Source organism: Zingiber officinale, chromosome 2B (genome assembly GCF_018446385.1).
Source record: "Zingiber officinale cultivar Zhangliang chromosome 2B, Zo_v1.1, whole genome shotgun sequence".
In the NCBI taxonomy this organism is placed as follows: Eukaryota; Viridiplantae; Streptophyta; class Magnoliopsida; order Zingiberales; family Zingiberaceae; genus Zingiber; species Zingiber officinale.
The window spans coordinates 50,532,892-50,555,843 of NC_055989.1; the positions used below are offsets into that span (position 1 = coordinate 50,532,892).

The 22,952-nt window shown below is 40.7% G+C and overlaps 2 protein-coding genes across 2 annotated transcripts; one reads left to right on the plus strand and one right to left on the minus strand.

Annotated features, from left to right (window-relative positions):
* Window positions 1-7,629: 7,629 nt before the first annotated feature.
* Window positions 7,630-8,331, plus strand: LOC122048274 (uncharacterized mitochondrial protein AtMg00810-like). Its single transcript, XM_042609865.1, has one exon. The coding sequence runs from the start codon at window positions 7,630-7,632 to the stop codon at window positions 8,329-8,331; it is 702 nt and encodes a 233-aa protein (XP_042465799.1).
* Window positions 8,332-10,779: 2,448 nt separating this feature from the next.
* LOC122045642 (ACT domain-containing protein ACR9-like) lies at window positions 10,780-13,672 on the minus strand. Its single transcript, XM_042605955.1, has 6 exons — window positions 13,317-13,672; window positions 12,804-13,019; window positions 12,622-12,727; window positions 11,760-12,096; window positions 11,084-11,368; window positions 10,780-11,013 (listed from the first exon to the last, which is right to left on the minus strand). The coding sequence occupies exons 1-6, from the start codon at window positions 13,468-13,470 to the stop codon at window positions 10,867-10,869; spliced, it is 1,245 nt and encodes a 414-aa protein (XP_042461889.1). The 5' UTR covers window positions 13,471-13,672; the 3' UTR covers window positions 10,780-10,866.
* Window positions 13,673-22,952: the final 9,280 nt, after the last annotated feature.

Sequence of the window (22,952 nt, forward strand, 5' to 3'; positions counted from 1 at the left end):
GAGGCTTCTAGTTTTGGCAAGGGTGAGGGAGAAGGAAAAAAAATGAAATCCTTTAGTTCCTTTCCTTTTTATGCTAAGTGGGTGGAAGTTATAAAGATGAACTTTGCTTCCTTTCCTCCTTAATTCATGCATGTATTTTTCTAATGAGAATATGTCCTCATTCCTTCCCCTTAACTCTTCTCTTCATTGTTCTCTTAAACTCCACGAAAATAGAGAAGAAAAAAGGAAGAAAGACAACTTGTCTTTTGCCACTCCTTTTCTTAACCAAGAGGTAAACAAGAGGAAGGAAGCTACTTGATTTTCTCTTGTTCCCTCACTTAATTATATCTTTACTTTTAACTACAATTCCCATCATTTCCTATTCACATGTTATTCATTATCCTAGTGGTTATCATACATAATTTTATTTCCATCCTTTGTGAGAGGTTCAAGGTTCAAACCTTCACCTCTTCTTTTATTTCTCTTATTTCTTTTTCTTTTTGATTCTTCTAACCTTTATGCTCTAAAGCAACTAACACTCATATACTTATCTCATAATTTTGTGGGTGTTACAGTACCCCATACCTCATAGAAAGTTCGTCCTCGAACTTAAAATAGCTTCGTCAGGTAGTGCCGGACTTCCTGCTGAGTGCATTGGCTACCTTGTTTGCTTTACCAGGGTGATAAAAGATCTCGCAATCATAGTCCTTGACTAGCTCGAGCCATCTGCGTTGTCTCATACTTAGGTCTTTCTGCGTGAAGAAATAATTTAGACTCTGGTGGTCTGTATAAATCCTGCACTGAGCCCCATATAAGTAGTGCCTCCATGTCTTTAGAGCGAAGACCACCGTTGCTAGCTCTAAATCATGAACGGGGTAATTCCTTTCATGTTCTTTGAGTTGTCTAGAGGCATAGGCAATGACTTTGCCATCTTGCATGAGTACAGCTCCGAGTCCTAAGAAGGAAGCATCGCTATACATATCAAAGTCCTTGTTGCTTTCCGGAAGAGTAAGAATCGGAGCACTGGTCAGTCTCCGTTTCAGTTCCGTAAAACTTTTCTCACAGTCGTTCATCCATTCATACTTTTTATTCTTCTTGGTGAGAACGGTCATCGGGGCTGCTATCTTGGAGAAGTCCTCTACAAACTTCTGACTTCACTGGCATTCTTTCATTGGCGTTTTTTGGCCTATTCCAGTTGCTTACAGCTTCAATCTTATTCGGATCCACCATTACTCCGTCCTTGGAGATAATATGACCCAAGAATGATATTCGATCAAGCCAGGACTCACATTTGAAGAATTTTGCATATAGTCATTTTTTCGAAGGATCTGTAATACCGTATTCAAGTGTTCGGCATGCTCTTCTTGGGTTCTCGAGTAGATGAGAATATCGTCAATGAAGACAATCACAAATTTATCGAGATACGTCGCAAAGACCCGATTCATCAAATCCATGAACACAGTCGGAGCATTTGTCACTCTGAAGGGCATAACTACAAACTCATAATGCCCATATCTTGTTCGAAAGACTATCTTCGGTATATCCTCTTGTTTCACCTTCACTTGATGATAGCCGGACCTTAAGTCAATCTTTGAAAAGACAGTTGCTCCCTTCAATTGGTCAAACAGATCATCAATCCGCGGAAGGGGGGTATCTGTTCTTGATTGTCGCGTTGTTCAGTGCTCGGTAATCTATACACATTCGCATAGACCCATCCTTCTTTTTCACAAACAGTACCGGAGCTCCCCATGGAGAGTGACTAGGACGAATAAATCCTTTGTCGAGTAACTCTCGTAGCTGTTCTTGAAGTTCTTTCAACTCAGTCGGTGTCATTCGGTAAGGTGCTTTGGAAATTGGTTTAGTACCCGGAACTAACTCAATTGTAAATTCTATTTCTCTGTTGGGTGGTAATCCTGGTAGTTCATCAGGAAATACTTCCGGATAGTTGCATACCACTCTGACCTCTTCTAGTTTCTGACTTCCAGTTTGTCTTGTGTCAACCACTTGAGCTAGAAATCCATTACCACCTTCGTCTACCATACTTCGTGCCTTTACCGCTGATAAGAATCTTTCAGTCTCTTTCCCAGATTCCCCAATAAATTCAAACATCGGTTCAGCTTCAGGTCGGAAGATTACCTTCTTATTACGACACTCGATTGAGGCACCGTACTTGCTCAAGAAGTCCATGCCCAGTATAATGTCAAAATCCCGCATGTCAAGTATTATCATATTGCAGTAGAGTTCTCTGTCTGCGATTCGGATAGGTACGACCCGCAACATTTGATCCGATGGCATAACTTCCCCGGATGGTAGGGTTGTTAAGAATGTACCATTTAGGGTTTGAGGTGGTATGTCTAATTTCTTTGTAAATGGTGTTGAGACGAACAAGTGTATCGCCCCAGTATCAAATAATACTAAAGCATGCTGATTAAAAATAGGCAACTGACCTGTAACGACGGTAGAGGCGTTCGCTGCATCTTCACTAGTAATCGCAAAAACCCTAGCATTCGTCGTCGCTGGCAGGGCTTCCAATCTCCCTTGGCTGATCGAAGTCCCTTCTATAGCGGTTTGCATCTGGTGTAGCTGTGAAGGGGCACCCCTGTTCTGGTTGTTCTGCTGGAATGGTGCCTACTGATGGATCGAAAGCGCTAGAGGGGGGGGGGGGTGAATAGCGCTCGTGGCTATTTTAACGATTTTAAACACAGAATAGAAACGCAGCGGAAAGTAAAATCAAACACACAGAGATGCAGGTGTTTTACTTCGTTCGGAGCCTATGGCGACTCCTACTCGAAGGCCCGCGGTCCTTGACCGCTTTCGGTGGGCAACAACTATATATCGGAAAGATTACAATTAGAATTACAATTAATGCAATAAGTAAACTAATACCGACAACAAAAGATCGAAGAGTCTGAGCTTCGGGTTGTCGACGTCGAGTAGTAGCACTTCAAGGTCATCTCGTTGGCAGCACTTCACAAAAGAAAGCTTGGAATTCGTTGTTGTACTTTGGCTGCACCCTCGACCCTCTTTTTATATGACATTCCGGGCGCCTGGAGTGTGACGTGGCCAACCAACCAGGATGCTCCACGTGGCGAAGTCGTGGCAGGGATAAAGTTTGGTCCCGGGCGCCCGGACCACCTTTTTCCAGCAGGTTCCTCAACTGCAAAACAAGGTTAGTCCGAGCAAAATCCCCTGCAAGACAGTGTTAGAATATGATAAAACACAGTAAGGAATAACTGACAGTCTTCGAACTGTCCGAGTCTGACTTCGGATTCCCAACCGGAAACCCTAGGTTGACCCGACGCCTACTGTTCCCTCTACGGGGAACGCGTCCTCACCTACTCCCCTCAGGAGAGATTACCTGATGCCCGGTCCTCCAGACCGACTGGACTTTTCCGCCTAGGGTTACCACCCCCTAGGACCTAGGGTTACCGCCCCCTAGGGTTTTTCCTCCACCTAGGGTTACCGCCACCTAGGACCTAAGGTTACCTCCCCTTAGGGTTTTCCTCCTGCCTAACCGCAGCTAGGACTTTCCTGAAACACTCATTCAAACATGTTAGATCACCCACTAACTTAACTTTGAATCATTTGCCATTATCAAAACTAAGGTTCGATCGTCGGATGCTTCCCGCACCAACAATCTCCCCCTTTTTGATAATGGCAACCGAAATTCAATGTTAAGTAAAAGAAATATGCTGTTATGTATAAGCACAAGACACAAGATAAGCGTGATAGCAAGATAAGCATAAACATAGCTCCCCCTTAATACAAGCTCCCTTTAAAATATTTTCTTTGAATTTGAATTTCTATTTTATTTCTTTCTTTGAATTTCTCTACTCTCCCCCTTTGCCATATATAAAAAATGAGCTAGTTTTGAAAAACTTAATTTTTCAAGACAGAATTTAGCAGAAAACATTTTAACTTAGGCAAAGAGCAAGGTAACATTTTAGAATAGCAATATTTTTCAAAATTTTGTCAATTGATTTTGTTTGAAGTGATTTGCAAAGAGGAACTCTTAGTGTGTTTTAGGAGTGTCCAAAATTTTCACAGAAAAATTTTCAAACAAAAGTTTAACTTCAGAAATTTTTAAACAAAATTTTCAATCTTCAGAATTTTTCAAACAAAAAATGTCAACCTCAAAAATTTTCACACAAAATTTTCAGCTTCAGAAATTTTCTGGAAGAAAATATTCAGGTTTTTAAAGAAAATTTCCAGGGAAGATTTTCAACTTTTAAAAAAAAAATTTCAAAGCTTTAAATAATTTTCTAAAAAAATTTTTTAACTTGATGAATTTTTGAAAAGGTTTCAGCTTAAATAACTTTCTAACAAGAAAAAAAAAATTTCAGAATAGAGGACACTTGAAAATTTGGAGAAAGTTTTGAAAAGGTTGCTTTGAAATGTGTTTCAAAAATACTTAAGGCAAAGGAGAAGCGATAACCTTATTTGTTAATAGCTTGTCATTTTGTTTTAGTAAGGTATCAGAGCCCTAAAGTCCAAGCATAAGTAAAGATTTGTTTTGATCAGGTATCAGATCCCTTAAGTACAGACATGCTTAAACTTATTATTTCCTTCACCAACTGTCTAACCGTTTAGCTACTTGCTGATTGCCTAGAGGGCAACAGTGTTCACTTGGTTAGTCAAGTCAAGCCAATTGATCCAGTTAGATTTGACTAAGGCTGGAAGACTTGATTTGATTACTGTTAATCACGTATTTAACGCCCAAACTCATATTGATGCACAGAAGTAAGCATTCTCGAGTCCAGGCTGTACCCTATGCATCTCACACCGTTCTATGTTTACAAACACAATCAAGGTAAACCTAGGTGTTTGTGAGATGCTCTGGCTGAGTCCTGGGGGAACATGATTTCTAGGGGGAAATCCTAGGCTAAATCCAACTTTTGAAAGTCTAGTAAAGTGGGGATTTTGAAAAATCAGTTTTGCCTAGAAGTTATAAAAATGAAGCAAAACATTAAAAAGGACTGAGTTGAAAGTATCTATTCTACCCAGCACATTCCTATTTGTCTTCTAAGTGTACTGAACTCAAGTTCAGGTAAGGGTTTTGTAAAGATGTCAGCTAAGTTTGATTTTGACTCAACATAGTTGAGTACAATGTCACCCTTAGCTACATGATCCCTTACAAAGTGGTGTTTTACTTCTATATGTTTGGTCCTTGAGTGATGAATTGGGTTTTTTGTTAGATTTATTGTACTTATGTTATCGATTGAGATTTTTGTTTTTTGATATTCAAGTTGATAGTCTTTAAGGGTATGCATCATCCATAGTAATTGAGATGTGCATTCACCTAGTGCTACATATTCAGCTTCAGTGGTAGATAAGGCAACACAGTGTTGCTTTCTACTTGACCAACTTACTAGGCAGTGCCCTAAAAATTGACAACTGCCACTTGTGCTTTTTCTATCTAGCTTGCACCCGGCATAGTCAGAGTCAGAGTAGCCGGTTAGATCAAGGGTGCAAGATCTAGGGTACCAAAGTCCTACGTTTAGGGTTCCCTTAACATACCTGAGGATTCTTTTTACTAGGGTTAAGTGAGACTCTTTTGCACAAGATTGGTATCTTGCGCACATACCTACTGCAAAGATGATGTCTGGTCGACTTACAGTTAGGTACAGTAGACTTCCTATTGCACTTCGATAGTATTTCAAGTCTACTGGTTTACCTTCTAAGTCTGAGTCAATTTTAACATTAGTAGCCATTGGTGTATTAATGATTTTTGAGTTTTCCATTCCAAATTTACTAATTAATTCCTTAGCATATTTGGTTTGATAAATATAAATTCCATCTTTGGTTTGCTTAATTTGTAACCCTAAAAAGAAATTAAGTTCACCCACTAGACTCATTTCAAATTCATTTTCCATTAGTTTGGTAAATTCTTTTAGAAATTTTGAGTTGGTTGATCCAAAAATAATATCGTCAACGTAAATTTGGGCTATAAAGATATCGTTTTCAAAGGTTTTTACAAAAAGGGTTGGATCTATTTGACCTTGATTGAACCCTTTTGATATTAGATAGTTGGATAGTCGTTCATACCAAGCTCTAGGTGCTTGTTTTAGTCCGTACAGGGCCTTTTTTAATCTGAAGACATAATTTGGATGTTCTATGTCCTCAAATCCTGGGGGTTGGCCTACGTATACTTCTTCTTTTATGAATCCGTTTAAGAATGCGGATTTTACATCCATTTGAAATAGCTTGAATCCTTGTGTGCTGATGGATTCAAGTCTTGCTACAGGAGCATAGGTCTCATCATAGTCTAGCCCTTCTATTTGATTGAACCTTTTGGCTACTAACCTGGCTTTATTTCTTACTATTTCACCTTGATTATTTAATTTGTTTCTAAAAACCCATTTTGTGTCAATTATGGTTTTGTTAATGGGTTTAGGCACTAATTCCCATACCTGATTTCTTTCAAATTGGGCCAGTTCTTCTTGCATTGCTATAGTCCAATCTGGGTCTGGTAGGGCCTCTTCTATGGTTTTGGGTTCAATTTTTGAAATTAGGGCTATTTGACTTGGTTTCTATAGGATGACCTAGTTCTTACTCCTACAGTTGGATCACTCAAGATTTGGTTAGATGGGTGATTTGTGCTTGTTCTGGTTGGTCGTATGTCATTTGAATTAGTGATTTGTTCTTCAGATTCAATGGGTTCAGGTTGAGTTTCGTCATCTTCTCTGTTTATTAGATTAGCATTTTCTGTATCTTCAGTTTCATCTATAGTGTCTTCATCAAATTTTATATTTGTTGTTTCTTCTACTTTTAGGGTATTCTTGTTATACACTCTATATGCTCTACTAGTGGTGGAGTACCCTAAAAATATTCCTGGGGTTGTTTTTGATGTAAATTTTCCTAAGTAGTCTTTAGTGTTTAAAATAAAGACTTTACACCCAAATACTTTTAAATAGTTTAAGTTAGGAATTTTATTATAATAAATTTCATAGGGGGTTTTATTTTGAAATTTGTTAATTAAGATCCTATTTTGAATGTAGCATGATGTACTAACTGCTTCAGCCCAGAATTGATTAGATAGATTATATTCGTTTAGCATGGTTCTAACAGCTTCTTGTAAGGTTCTGTTTTTACGTTCTACTAAATCATTTTGTTGGGGGGTTCTGGGGCAGGAGTATTCATGTTTGTACCCATTTATCTCACAAAATTCAGTGAAGTTGTGATTATCAAATTCTCCTCCATGATCACTCCTTATCCTTTTAATTTTAGTATCTTTTTCATTTTCTGTTAATTTGCAAAAATTACTAAATATTTCAAAGGTTTCATCTTTTGTTTTTAGAAATTTTACCCAGGTGAACCTGGAGTAGTCATCAATTATAACTAAGCAATATTGGTTCTTGCTTAGTGACTTGGCTCCATGTGAATCAAATAGATCTAGGTGAAGGAGCTCAAGTAGATGGGTAGTTCTAACCGTATTGGTTGACTTGTGGGTGGACTTGGTTTGTTTTTCTTGTTGACATGCGTTACAGATTGAGTTTACAATAACTTTTAATTTGGGCAACCCTCTAACTAGTCCATGCTCTCTATGCAAGGAATGATAAAAATGGTGATATGTTACTTGTTTGCTTGTATGTGGATGACTTAATTTTTACAAGGAATAATCCAAAGATATTTGAAGATTTCAAGAGAGCTATGACAAAGGAGTTTGAGATGACGGATATTGGCATAATGTCCTACTATTTTAGGATTGAAGTGAAGCAACGAAATGATGACATATTTATTTCTCAAGAAGGATATGCTAAAGAAATTCTCAAGAAGTTTGATATGAAAAATTGCAAGCCGGTCGGGACACCTGTGGAGTGCAAAATCAAGCCACACATGAATCAAGATGGTGAAAAAGTTGATCCAACTTTATTCAAGAGTCTTGTTGGAAGCTTGAGGTATCTAACCTGTACTAGACCGGATATTCTTTTTGGCGTTGGACTTGTGAGTCGTTACATGGAAGCTCCTACTACTTCACATTTGAAAATTGCCAAAAGAATTCTTCGCTACATCAAAGGTACAATTAATTATGACATCTTGTATGTTTTCTCGGACGACTTTATGCTTGTTGGCTATTGTGATAGTGATTGGGCCGGTGATATTGATGGTCGAAAAAGTACTACTGGGTTTCTTTTCTTTATGGGAAATTCAACTTTTACTTGGAATTCTAAGAAGCAACCTATTGTGATTCTTTCTATTTGTGAGGCGGAGTATATAGCTGCTACTTCTTGTGTTTGCCATGAAGATCCGACGAAGATTTATGTTGATAATAAATTTGCAATTGCATTGGCCAATAATCCAATGTTTCATGAAAAAAGCAAGCATATTAATACAAGATATCATTTTATTTGAGATTATATATCAAAGGAAGAAGTGAAGCTTGAATATGTGAAGTCACAAGATCAAGTTGCCGATATCTTCACGAAACCATTAAATTGAAACCATTGAAATTTAATGTTTTCAAGAAACTTCATTTTTTACTTAGAGTAATGAATCTGGTTTAAGTGGGGATGTTGAAAATATAAACCAGAATTAAAGTTATGTGCATGAATATTGGAAGATTCATGAATGACTCTTTGGATAATGCATGTATATCATTTAATATTAATTCATGTATTTATGTAGATACATCTTGGGTACTCCCTATAAATACCCTATGTATTTAATAATTTAGATATAAAAAAAAAAGAAATAGTTTCCTCCCATATTGAGTGTTATAATTTTTTTTTTTTTTCAATGCACTTCATTTGCTAACAAAAAACTACGTAACACAGAAGACAACTTATATAAAGTGGATTACCGCTGCATTTATCACTGTAATCTGACAACAAAAAAAATCATTGCACTCACAAGTGACATTATTCACTTGGGTTGCAGAAGAAACTTATGTTTCTAAGGAAGGAAGTGAAATTACACTTTTACAACAAAATCCAGTTTTCAGAAAAGTACTTCACTTCTCTTCAAGTGATTTAAGCAGAAGGAATTTGATGTATTTTGTTATCTGAGTAAGATGGATTGATCTCCTTTAAAGTTGTCTAACTATGCTTGCAGGGACCTCTATGCTACATACATCGTCGAAAGCCTGCGGAGGTAAAGACTCATTCCTGAAGAATAGTTGATATATAGCTGTTGCTTCTACTTAGTGATCATATATTATATATAAGCATACAGTTTGTTTAGATGTTATATGGCCATCTTAACACTAAGCAGGCAGCCTTCACCAAATGGATGTTGAATTGCTAATCAGACAGTCGTATTGTATACTAGATTTCAAGCATATCAAATTGTTCTTAGACTCAGTTAAGTTTGAATATTTGTCACATAATTCCATAACTTATTTTGACTATTTTTTATGATTAAAAAGCACCTCTGGTGTGCTTCCAATGTTTCAAAGCAAACCTGAAGCTCTCATTTTAGATATTTATAATCAACACATGGATGTCTTTATGATTGAATGCTCAAAATTCTCTGCAATTATCTTGATTCTTACAAATAAGTCCAATGATAGATTGATTAAATCAAACGCTGCATGAGTTCCTTTCGACCACTTGATTCAAACAAATTTTATCCAAGCCCCATCGACTCGCTAGATTCAAGCTGCTAGTATCTCATGAGTGATCCATCTACATCCAAATCTTGTCAGGCCACATTGTGCCACTCAATTTTGATTGAAAATCCTCATAAAACCGCATTGAGTCAATCAATTTTGGGTTGCCCAATAAAACCCCTAAATGGATTTCATTCAAGTAACATTCTTAAGTATCTTTGAAATTCTTTAGTCCCATGAGTTTGATTAGATCCAGTGATCCCGTGCTTCGCGTTATGATGTCATTATATTTTGTGAGAATAGATTAATTTGTTAATTGACAAACTTAAACATTCCTAAATGATTGTATATATTTTTCTCTCTGACATTAAACAAGTTGAGTTGGTCCTTTTCTATTTGGTGTTTGAAAAATTCCAACAATCACATCAATGTTTCCCATAGAGTAGTAGTTAGATATTGAACTTGATAGCATCTTTGTGGCCTTGGTGGCGATATCATCTGCTCAGGCCAAACTTGTGGTCATTTCTGTTTAATCAATTGAATCGATCAGTACCGTCTAAGTTTTAAGACGGTAAAGATTGTGTCTAGAGTTTGGTAAATTAATAGATGATTTTTTTAATAGATGATTGATTTAAAAATTTAGGTTATTCATTATGATTACTTTTAGACTTACTGAGACGTCTTCGGACGTAGCACAAATAATGAATGTATGATATTTTAGTGTAATAATGAGGAGTCGATTTTAAAAATTGATGACTTAATATTTATATCATGATGTATTTAATATCTGTATATTTATATTTATCTTTTTTTATACCTGAGAAATCGATACTAGAGATGTAATAGATTTATTTATTTTAATTGTTGATGAATAATTGTTGTAAGACCATATTAGTCATCCTAAAAATTAGTTGACCTAGATATCTAGTTAAAAAAATAAAACATTGCATCTCATCCCTTCCGGCAGACTGTGATTCGACAGCTCCACTTAATAATTCAACCTTCTTGCCAGGCCAACGACAGACATGATTTTTTTTTTTTTCAAAAAAAGTAAAAATCAAGTAATTTGATTGCCGAATAAATTAAATGATTTTATATCAATTTGATTTATTTAATTTTAATAGTAAAATTATCTATTCAGTTCTAACAAACGCTGAATAATTTGATTTAATTCGTAACAGAATGCTGATCCCTACTTATATGCAACCTGCTCGATATCCACCATGACCAAACCCAGGAAATGGAAATCCATATAAACAACGAAAGCATAATTATAACCGGTCCATCATACTGTACATTTTCAAACTAACCACGCTACATTTAATGCAATGCAAACTACTTCACCATCCCATCAGTGTTCGCCTCACCCTATCCACAATTTCACTTCGAGCGTGGCTGTTTGCTAGCTGCAACTCCCTGCTATCATCCAACAGGAATCTGTACACCTCCCATTGCCTTTCGAAAGCCGTGTGCCTGCCAATCTCAGCCTGCACATAACATTGGACAGCCATTTAATTTGTAGCAAAGTAGGAGGAGATGGAACTGCAGAATGCTTACCGAGAAGATGCAGATTCCGAGCACTTTGAGAGCGAGTGTGATGTCGTAGAAGACACGAGGCCTCCCCCTCCCGCATAACTCGACTGGATTAGCGACAAGGAGTTCAGTATCGGGTCCACGGGTGGTGATTGTCACTCTCAAGGGGTGGAGCATTTCCATCTTCAGTCGAGAACAGAGGACACCCTGCTTCTCATGATCGGCGACTTTGTTTCCATCGCTTTGCTGAATGAGAAGGTCCACCTCTCGTGAGCCTCTCAGATCAGACAAGAATCTCCCATAAGAAACCTGTGAAAGCAACAACCTCGTGCAAATTGTTGTGACAAATTACAGAGGGTAAAAATCATATCTAGGAGGAAACTAAATACTGTTATTCAATCAAGAAGCATAGCCATGAACATTCATCAAAAACAGAGAATTTATTAACATTCAGAACAAAAGCATTGATGACAATAGTTCCTAGAACACATTTTAAAACAGCAGCTACATTAAATATTCTATTCTATTTCGTATCAATAAAAAGATTAAAAGCTCAGACGGTAACATATAATTACCGTAGATTTTAATTAACAGTTTATATTATTATAATAATTTATTATATTAACATCGTTTTACTTAAAGCAAAAATTGTTTTAAAAGAATACTAAAGAAATTCAGTTGAAGATGACATGTCCAATACCTGAATGTTACAGTCTTTCAATGTCCTCATAATGTCGTAAAGCAGGCCTTTCTGATCGACACAATGAACTTGAAGTAGAGTGTGGGAAGGGCTTAATGAATTGTCAATCTTTACGTCAGCCTTATTCAGCAACTTCATCTCTGGGCTCAGTCTCTGTGAATCAATACCTGACAACTCCAACTTGAATAATTCTTCAGAAACTGCTTCCGGAAGAGAAGAAAATCCAAACTGAAAATCTTCAACAAGTTCAATCTCACAAAGATTCACAGATTCCTGTAAAACTGCATCCAACTTTTCACACAAATCATTTTGTCTTGCTTTTGTGTCCAACAACTCCCTAAATAAGTAAAGAATTCTTAAGCTGACAAAGTGTTACACAAGAAAATTCATAAAAAATGGATAGAATCAAACAATAATTAAACTGCAAGAAACTTTAAAGCTCTGGATGTTATTTCATTCTTAAAATATCACAATAATAAATCAGGAAGATCAGTATTCAATAGAACTCCCAAGTGAAGCTACAAACTTAGAGAAAATAGAAGGATAATTGAATTTGATTGATGAAGAGTTTCAGACCCAAGGACAAATTAGTAAGGAAGTATACCTGAATTTACAGTACACTAAATCTGCAAGTGTTTCACAGACAGAATACAATTACCCAGGTAATTAGCACAATTAGTCAACACCTATTAGTCTAGGAATACAACTTTCATTTTAATTCAAGTTTTTAGCTTATTATACTACCATATGAGAGCATGTGATGAATTAGGAGATTGTAACACCCAAGAACAAATAATTGAAGTTAGGCTGACAAGCAATCAATAAGCCATATGCCTATATCTTACAGATAAATTATCCTTACATGGCATCTGTGATAAAGAAAAGGTCCACTACTCTACCATCTGGAGTTGTTGATACTTTAACTCGTTCAATTGTAAACTCAAGCTCACAGAGAACTTTAGTTACATCTGCATCAGATTAAGAATACATTAGAAAGTTTCACCTATAAACGAAGAGTTGCATTAATATGCCCTAATAAGTTACCATGCAACAATCCTTTCCGGTCGACAGAAAACAACTTTAGAAGGTAGATCTGGGAAGTCGTTGGCCTACTCACAACATCATAATAGAATGGAATCGAGGAAGATGGACAAAGTGAAAATAGTCTGTTCTTCAAGCTTAGCCAATGAATGTTACTTGAGGCCGATCGCGGAATGACCCAGAACACAAAGTAGCACCACTTCCCATCAGTGGACACATCTTTTATCAAAATCAAAGTATTAGATACAAAATAGACATGTCTAGAACAAGAATGGCATAGATGTTCGATTTAAAGTGAGCCTTGCAGTTTAAACACAGTTTTTATGAGCAACGTCTCAAGTAATGAACACTAATACCTAAACCCTAATCGATGAGATGCACCAACAAGCCAATTCAAGATATAAAAAGCATAGAAATTCCTGTTCATAGAAGAAGAAAAAATAAAAACAAAAAAATAAGATCGAATAAACCCTAAACATTAGAGAAATGAAGAATCTAACGTGTAGATCGAAGTACCTCCACGGGCGATGCAGAGGCCGAAGTCGAGGATAGCGCGGCAGAAGTCGCACCCGAGTCCAGTCTGGTCAGGACAGCTGACGGTGACGATGGTGGGCTCTCCGGCGCGCTTGGCAGACTGGATGACCACCGCGCCCTCACTCGCCGCCACCATGGCAGCTGCGGCTCCGCCAGACCCCGATCCGACAGCCGTCGTCAACCCCTCAACTGCATCAAACTCCCACGCCGTCCGACTTGCTGCCGGCGAACGGTATCCTCTTTCCGGATTCCTCCCTCTCCTCTTCCCCTCGCGGCCTCGCCCTCTCCCTGTCCTCGACTTCGCCTGCTCGACCCGGCGCCCCGGTGTTTTATTAATCGTGTCGGCTGCCGCCACCTGCTTTGCCACGTCTCTGCGATAGCGATAATAGTTTATCCCATGTGGCTCTTCCAAAATGCCGGCTATTGGGCCTGAGGATGACGTGTGTTTCCTTCGCAAAAAAATCCTGAATTTTTCGAGAGTAAAAGTGAGAGAGGATGAATTATATTTATTGATAAATTTAAATAGACACATTTATTAAATAAAAAAGGTACATTCAAATTAAGTAATTAATCTCTATGATCTATCTTTTTGGTCCGTAAAATATGAATTAAGAATTCGTCTGAAATTTTCCAACTTAATAAATAATAATAAGAATAAATCCTAATTTTTTTATTGCGTTTAGAATGTTATATTTTATTCTACATAATTAAATAAAAAGAAAAAATTATAAGGGATAAAGTTCTTTTTTAACATTTATTATTCGACTATGTAAATATTTCTTTTAAAATTTTTTCTTATTTTCTTATGAATATTATTATTATTATTAAAGCAATTATAAAATTATAATTATTACATAATTATAATACTTATAGTATTGCAACAATTACGTAAAACATAAAAAAAAATTAAATAAAAATGAAATATATTAATTTAGAATAAAATGTACTTTGGATAATAAATAAAAAAGGAATATTCTCTTATAATTATTTTTTATTTTATTTTTTTAATTAATAAGATATCCAATTTACACATATTATCAAAATAAATCAAGAATACGGAGTAATTGACAATAGTACAAAAAAACACGTGCTTTGGATTTTTGGCATCGAGTCGGGCCCACATCAATTTCTCCGTTTAGTCCATTCTTTAGAAATTTTGTTGACTTAGATTTATATTTGACGTAATTTACCATATTAAAATGCAAATCTAATTTTTATTTTTATTAATAAAATGCATTTGGTTATCAAAATATATTTCTTCCACCTATTGCAATAATTTTTCTCAAAACACACATTTGATATTTATTTTAAATCTAAAGCATTTAATTGAACAAAAAAATCACAGATATTGGAAAAACAACAGACGAGTGGACATGGTTAAACCATAAATGGGGTTAGCCAAATACAATAAAGGATCAACAATGAAACGGCATAAAATCAAAGCCAAATTTAGCCGTCAAATTACAAGCAAGCTATCTCGAGTGCATAGTGAATTAGAAAAATGATCTTATTTGGAATATAAGTTAGAGGAAGGTCGATTGAGATGATACAATATTGATAGAAAGACGACTTAGATATACTTAGTATATGTGCATCAAAAAGACGGATTCCCACGTGGAACTCAAGGATGATGGTGACGAGATCGGCAGTACTTAGACTTTGCGCACACTCAGACAAGCACACGGAACGTTAGAGACCAGGAACCAGGGAAAAAGTCCTCGGCACAGGTCCTTCGACGCTCAAGTCAGGTACTTTTTTCCCAAAAAATATAATGTACGAAGGGAAAAAGAACTGTAGAAGACGAGTGTGAATGTGCGTTGATCCTGTCTGGAAGCTGAGAAGACGAACCTGCCGGTATGACGTGTCTGGAGGGTTGACCGCATCCTCTTGACCCGGTGGTGATCTGTCCGCTGCGTTGACCAGATCGTCAGGAGTCCTCCTCCGGTCAACTGTACCTGTATCCAGCGACCGGGTCGCCCCGACCTCTGGTACCTCGGTGCTCGAGGCGAATCCCACAGATATATGAGCAATCGAATACTAATGACAAAATAGTTAACTAAATGCAGAAAAGGTACGAGAACGTACCCTGGCCCAGGGGGCGCCCTCGGATGGATGGATGAGCTAGCTGCGATGCTGGTAGAGCTGTCGCGGCCCGAGAAGGCAGATGAATGCGGGTCAGTCGGGGAGCCGGATATGCGGGCGATGACTCCGAATGTAGTGTGACGTGGATCCCAGACATGGCCTGTAGGTCAGAACACTGCAACGGCCCACAGCTCGAACAATATCAATAACTCAACGGCACGATGGCCGGCACACAACACGCAAAGCACAACACGAATCATGAAAGCCATAAGTTGGCCAACGGTGAGGGCGGCGTCCGAGGGTGGCAGTAGCCACTGGACGCGGCGGCGAGGCTGCGAGAGCCGCTGGACGGAGTGGCGATATGTGTGAGGAGAAGAGGACAAAGGCAGCGGCGCTGGTGGTGAAGCCCGCTGGCCGCAGCGCGTGGGGGTGGAGGCAAAGCGTGGAGACGGCTATGGCAGTTGCCCAGAGGCGATAGCTGCAGGAGTCGTCGGCGGTGACCACTGGAGGCGACGGCGACGATATACTTCCGACAACGGCTGCGATAGCATGAAGAATCCATGACACTCGAGTGAGGAGAAGGAGAAGTCTGGCAGCGGAGTCATGAGGAGGGGAGAAAGGTCGGTAGCCGACGGCCGACGCCATCGCCGGCGAGGAGGGAGGAAGAAGAGGTGAGGCGGTGGCGAACCCCGCGAACCTAGCTAACCCAACGAACCCCCTCTTCTTTCCTCCCCTGGCGGCGCCCCTTTGACCTCCTGTGCTCCAGCGCTTAAAAGCACTCAAAAGCCCTAAAGCTTTACCCTCGCAAATGACCAAAATGTCCTCTGACCTCACTTTAATTCCTCTTATGCCCCATTCATATCCGGATCACAAGCCTCCCCTTCAAGTCTAGTCGAAGGAGGCGTGAGTCCGACTAACTGGACAGTCTATCGCAAAGGATTGAACCGCTTTCGATACCAAAGTCACATCGCTGAACACAATGTACGCTGTCCTGCGAGCGGTCGCTATAATAACGGGTCGAATGAGATAGCAACGATGCCGAGCGGATCAAGTCGATAATTGATCTAACGCTGAGCGACGCAACGTCAGGTGAGATGCCGAGCAAGCTGAGCGACCGAGTGATGTCAAGCGCGTGCCCTAGTTCAAGCGTACGGTCGAATGGACGACCAAGCGGTACCAATCAGATGGCTACGAGAGTGCCGACCGAGCGGTGAAAAATGGTGCCAACCGGATGTCAAGAAATCGATCAAGCGCCGAGCAAGACTGAGTGATATCGAGTAGACGCTCGGGCGACGTGGAGCAAAGCGATTGGCGCGATCGAGCAAACGACCAAGTGATACTGATCAGATGATTCCGAAGATGCTGAACGGACGATCGGAATGATGTCGATCGGACGGATAGATGCCGGGCTGACGATGCCGCGCGTGCGAGCGGAATGACGTCGATCGGTCGGATAGATGCCTGGCGAACGATGCCACGCGTGCGAGCGGAATGATGTCGATCGATCGGATAAATGCCGGGCGGACGATGCCGCGTGTGCGACCGGAATGACGTCGATCGATCGGATAAATGCCGGGCGGACGATGCCGCGCGATACCGGTCGGACGGCTATGAAAGTGCTGACTGCGTAGCCCCAAAAATAGTCAACGGGCGATCGTAAGGTGCCACCCAGCAATCGAGTGAACTAAATGGAATGATGCCGAGTGACCGCATCACTCGTGAGTCGATCGGAAGTGTAGCCCGTGAATCGAAGGCTCGTGGAGGCGAAAGTCACGAGCCGAACGGGCGCATAACCTATCTTCTGGTTTGAAACCAGTGGAGATACTCCTTGTTCGCGACCATCGGAGATAGCTCGACCCCGATCGGGGGAGATAAGAAATACGATATGCTGATAAGCTGGCTCGAGGCCAGTGATAATCGTTCGACCCCGAACGGGGGAGATAGAATATCTGAAGCTGGTCCGAGACCAGTGCCGACCGCTCGACCCCGAACGGGGAGATAGAATATTTGATAAACTAGTCCATGTAGCGGTCTTCAAGCCGGGGTTTTATAGTCGTCGGTTCGACTCTACAGTTTAACATCTAGGCTAGACGGTCTTCAAGCCGGGGTTTTTATAGTCGCCGGTTCGACTCTACGGTTTAACGTCTGGGCTAGACGGTATTCAAGCCGGGGTTTTTATAGTCGCCGGTTCGACTCTACGGTTTAATGTCTGGGCTAGAAGGTCTTCAAGCCGGGGTTTTTATAGTCGCCAGTTCGACTCTCGATATTTAACGTCGGAGCTCGACGGCCCTGAGGGCTAATTCAAACCCGGCCGATCGGCTCGGGGGTCTTCGCCATCGAGCCCGTGGCAGCCACGGGCTCGTATATAATCCTCCCGGACGATCGGCTCGGGGGTCTTCACCAGCGAGCCTGTGGCAGCCACGGGCTCGTATATAATCCTCCCGGACGATCGGCTCGGGGGTCTTCACCAGCGAGCCTGTGGCTCGTATATAATCCGCCCAGCCGATCGGCTCGGGGGTCTTCGCCATCGAGCCCGTGGCAGCCATGGGCTCGTATATAATCCTCCCGGCCGATCGGCTCGGGGGTCTTCGCCATCGAGCGTGTGGCTCGTATATAATCCGCCCGGCCGATCGGCTCGGGGGTCTTCTACATCGAGCCTGTGGCACGTATATAATCCGCCCGGCCGATCGGCTCGGGGGTCTTCTACATCGAGCGTGTGGCTCGTATATAATCCGCCCGGCCGATCGGCTCGGGGGTCTTCTACATCGAGCCTGTGGCTCGTATATAATCCGCCCGGCCGATCGGCTCGGGGGTCTTCTACATCGAGCCTGTGGCTCGTATATAATCCGCCCGGCCGATCGGCTCGGGGGTCTTCTACATCGAGCCTGTGGCTCGTATATAATCCGGGAGGTCTTCACCATCGAGCCCCTGGCTCGTATATAATCCTCCCGGCCGAACGGCTCGGGGGTCTTCACCATCGAGCGTGTGGCTCGTATATAATCCGCCCGGCCGATCGGCTCGGGGGTCTTCTACATCGAGCCTGTGGCTCGTATATAATCCGCCCGGCCGATCGGCTCGGGGGTTTTCTACATCGAGCGTGTGGCTCGTATATAATCCACCCGACCGATCGGCTCGGGGGTCTTCGTCATCGAGCCCCTGGCTCGTATATAATCCTCTCGGCCGATCGGCACGGAGGCCTTGGCTCGAAGAACTAATACAGATCATATAACTAACCGAGAACAGATAACGGAAAAACTGACCTAGGTCATGAGGATAGCAGGACTCTCCGGCGTCGTCCCTCTTCACGTTCCAGATCAGGCGCGTTCCCACAGACGGCGCCAATTTGATCCTGTCTGGAAGCTGAGAAGACGAACCTGCCGGTATGACGTGTCTGGAGGGTTGACCGCATCCTCTTGACCCGGTGGTGATCTGTCCGCTGCGTTGACCAGATCGTCAGGAGTCCTCCTCCGGTCAACTGTACCTGTATCCAGCGACCGGGTCGCCCCGGTCTCTGGTACCTCGGTGCTCGAGGCGAATCCCACAGATATATGAGCAATCGAATACTAATGACAAAATAGTTAACTAAATGCAGAAAAGGTACGAGAACGTACCCTGGCCCAGGGGGGCGCCCTCGGATGGATGGATGAGCTGGCTGCGATGCTGGTAGAGCTGTCGCGGCCCGAGAAGGCAGATGAATGCGGGTCAGTCGGGGAGCCGGATATGCGAGCGATGACTCCGAATGTAGTGTGGCGTGGATCCCAGACATGGCCTGTAGGTCAGAACACTGCAACGGCCCACAGCCCGAACAATATCAATAACTCAACGGCGCGATGGCCAGCACACAACACGCAAAGCACAACACGAATCATGAAAGCCATAAGTTAGCCAACGGTGAGGGCGGCGTCCGAGGGTGGCAGTAGCCACTGGACGCGGCGGCGAGGCTGCGAGAGCCGCTGGACGGAGTGGCGATATGTGTGAGGAGAAGAGGACAAAGGCAGCGGTGCTGGTGGTGAAGCCCGCTGGCCGCAGCGCGTGGGGGTGGAGGCAAAGCGTGGAGACGGCTATGGCAGTTGCCCGGAGGCGGTAGCCGCAGGAGTCACCGGCGGTGACCACTGGAGGCGACGGCGACGATATGCTTCTGGCAACGGCTGCGATAGCATGAAGAATCCATGGCACTCGAGTGAGGAGAAGGAGAAGTCTGGCAGCGGAGTCATGAGGAGGGGAGAAAGGTCGGCAGCCGACGGCCAGCGCCGTCGCCGGCGAGAAGGGAGGAAGAAGAGGTGAGGCGGTGGCGAACCCCGCGAACCCACCTAACCCAGCGAACCCCCTCTTCTTTCCTCCCCTGGCGGCACCCCTTTGACCTCCTGTGCTCTAGCGCTTAAAAGCACTCAAAAGCCCTAAAGCTTTACCCTCCCAAATGACCAAAATGTCCTCTGACCTCACTTTAATTCCTCTTATGCCCCATTCATATCCGGATCACGAAGCCTCCCCTTGAGAGTCTATTCGATATGATGCGTGAGTCTGACCGACCAATGTCAGAGAATGTCAGATGTTAGGACATGTCGGGTGATGGAAGACACGTGGTGCCCTCTCATTAGTTGAAAAAAATGTTCTATTCGCAGATAATAGCAGACCATTGGAATATTCCCTGACATATGACAGCTATTCCCTGACAGGAGGTTACGATTCCTTGACATTGTTGTCGCCTAGTGCTTTCTATCCCACCCGGGTTTAGCTACAGACAATTCAGGATGATTGTTTGGGTGTGACACCTTGCTCGAGTCTTGGTGAGGGAGACAAGCTATGGTGGGGGTCTCATCTTTCACGTCTGGATCACTGAAGGGTCGATTGAGAGTTGTCTTACTAAAAGTACTAGGCTTGGATATGCAGACCGGACTGAGGAAACCCGACCAATCGGGGCAGGTCAAGCATTACTCCAGGCTACATCTTATGTCTCAGATCTGGGATCCTGACCTGTCTATACCCGACCGGGAATTATGCGGCTGATGATGTTAGGCGGTCTAACTTCTTCTTTCCCCTCCTAACTGTTGATTGCACGTCCCTTTGACTTCTGACAGCCACGTCCCCTTGACTTCAGACTGCCTGGCTTTATCAGACCCTACCTTTATGTACTATATCACAAGCCTCCCTTCCAAGTCTAGTCGAAGGAGGCTCAAGTCCGACTGACTAGACCCCAACTCGAGTTTCATTTACTTCACCATTATGACTATAAATGTTACTTCTTTTCCCAAACCATTGGTATTGTAACCTGTTACTTCTTTTCCCAAACCTAGGGGAAGGGTCACTTTAATCTCTATAGAAGTTGACTCCCCCCTCTTCCTCTTTAAAAGGAGTTGACCTCCACACACAGTGACATACTTTCCTTTAATTGACGTCCCTCAATCATGAATTTGAACTCCGAGTTGGATGAATTACAACACCTTCACCAGCAACTGACTCATATGACCCAATTGCTTACCCAGAAGGATATGGCCTTAGCCGAGATGACGCAAGAGAGGGATCTTCAGTCTTCCCTTGGTAGGGAAATTGAAGAACTCTAGCCAACTGCTAAATCTCGGGCTTGTGCTGAGGTAGCGGGGCTTGTGCTGAGGTAGCGCTGAAACAGAAAGCTTATTTAGACTTGGAGAGCCAAGCTTAATTCATGATGTGAAAATTAGCAATAGACTTCGGATATTATCCGAAGTAATAAGTAGATAATTACCGAAGTAGACGCACGTGAAGTAAACGAGTTAATTTTTTACTTCACCACACGATTACCAAAGTCTATCACCGGTCCAAAACCGGTTCAAAATCGAACCATTTTCAACGTAAAAAAGCTCTATTACTTCATTGCGACAGGTAAAAATATCGAAGTAGTTGATTAATGAAGTAAAATATATATACGACTTCACAATTTTTGAATTTTGGTACAGTAAATGTTTAATTTTACTTCTGTATCATTTAATTTAATCGAAGTATTTATTATTATCTTACTCCATCGTAGTATAAAAGTAATAGAGTATACTTTACTACAACAAAAAATTCAATGCAGCGAAGTAATTTATACAAACTACTTCACAAATTTGATTAGTAGTGAAGTAAATAATTTATTTAACTACACCACTTTTTAAATTTATTAAAGTATTTTGTGTTGTATTACTCCAGCATTTATTCATAGTATCGAAGTAATTGACCATATTTTACTACAATATAATTTTAATTGATAAAAGTGTATATTATAATATTTTACTACAACACAATATTTTTCACCACCAAAATTGAACAAATATATCACAAATATGTATCAAATACAATCCAAAAGTGTGTTCATAAAAGACATGTTTAACCATAACCCAAAATTTTTTGTATCCATAAATCTCTAAATACAATCCAAAATTTATATCACAGCGTACACTTAAGCACATATATAGAAGTTGACAAATTCGCTCCATTCACTTCTGACTTCATCATACTGAGATTGATTGTAATGCTGTTTGTTTTTTGATATTACAAACTGAAACATTAATAAAAGTTTGAGGGTCAATGCAAAATGACTCAATATTTCATAAAAAAGTAATTCATCTTCATCTCCAATTGTGGATATTTATCCAAGACTATCTCTTTCATATACCGCATTACACAATATCCACATTCAACATCATCATTTTATTTTATATTATCCTAATGAAATTGAAAATGTAACGCAATTAGTCACAAAATAAATAATAAGAATTATTAATTGATACCTAAATGCATAGTCATAATACATACCGTCAATAATGCACAATGACATATGCATTTGCTAGAAGAAGCAGAAAGGGAAGGAACCATTATGAACAAATGGAGATTTTTTTTAGTAGGATTAGCCATAACAAAACTATAAAAAATTATGAATGAATGGAATAATTTGTTCCAAAGAAATGAGATGAACTAAAATAAGAAAATAACAAAATTGTTTCATGCAGATTTTATGGATGTTTGCATACAAGCAAGACTAGTTACTAGTTTGAGGCTTCAAAGGCACAAAACCAAAGAACATTTATCAGATGTACGACTGTAAGCTTGAATAACCCAAATAGATTGCATATAAGATTAAAAAGATGAACATTTCTAGTGTTAATAACAAATGAGAAACGTAGATATTTAAAGAGTAACTATCGAGGCCTGACAAATTGCATCATAAAAAAAAATCCTATTTAAATTCAAAATGTAGGAAACTAATGAATTACTAAGATTAAAGAAATATCTGCTGCCATTTGGAAGAAGTTCTACCTTTAAAATCTTCCTTATCTTGACTTCCTCACTAATAATAAAGACACTGAATGAGTTACAGTTGGAGTAGTCTTATAGATTCTCATGAATTATGATGTTAAGCTAGGATATCGTTACCTAGCCTCAGAAATATCAAGAAACTAATTAGTGAATATGAAGATACACTAACTAATAAATATTATTTGATCAAATAAAGCTGTGCATTAGAGAAAATCATATATAAATTGACACATAAAAATGATGTTAAAAAACTAAAAAAACATT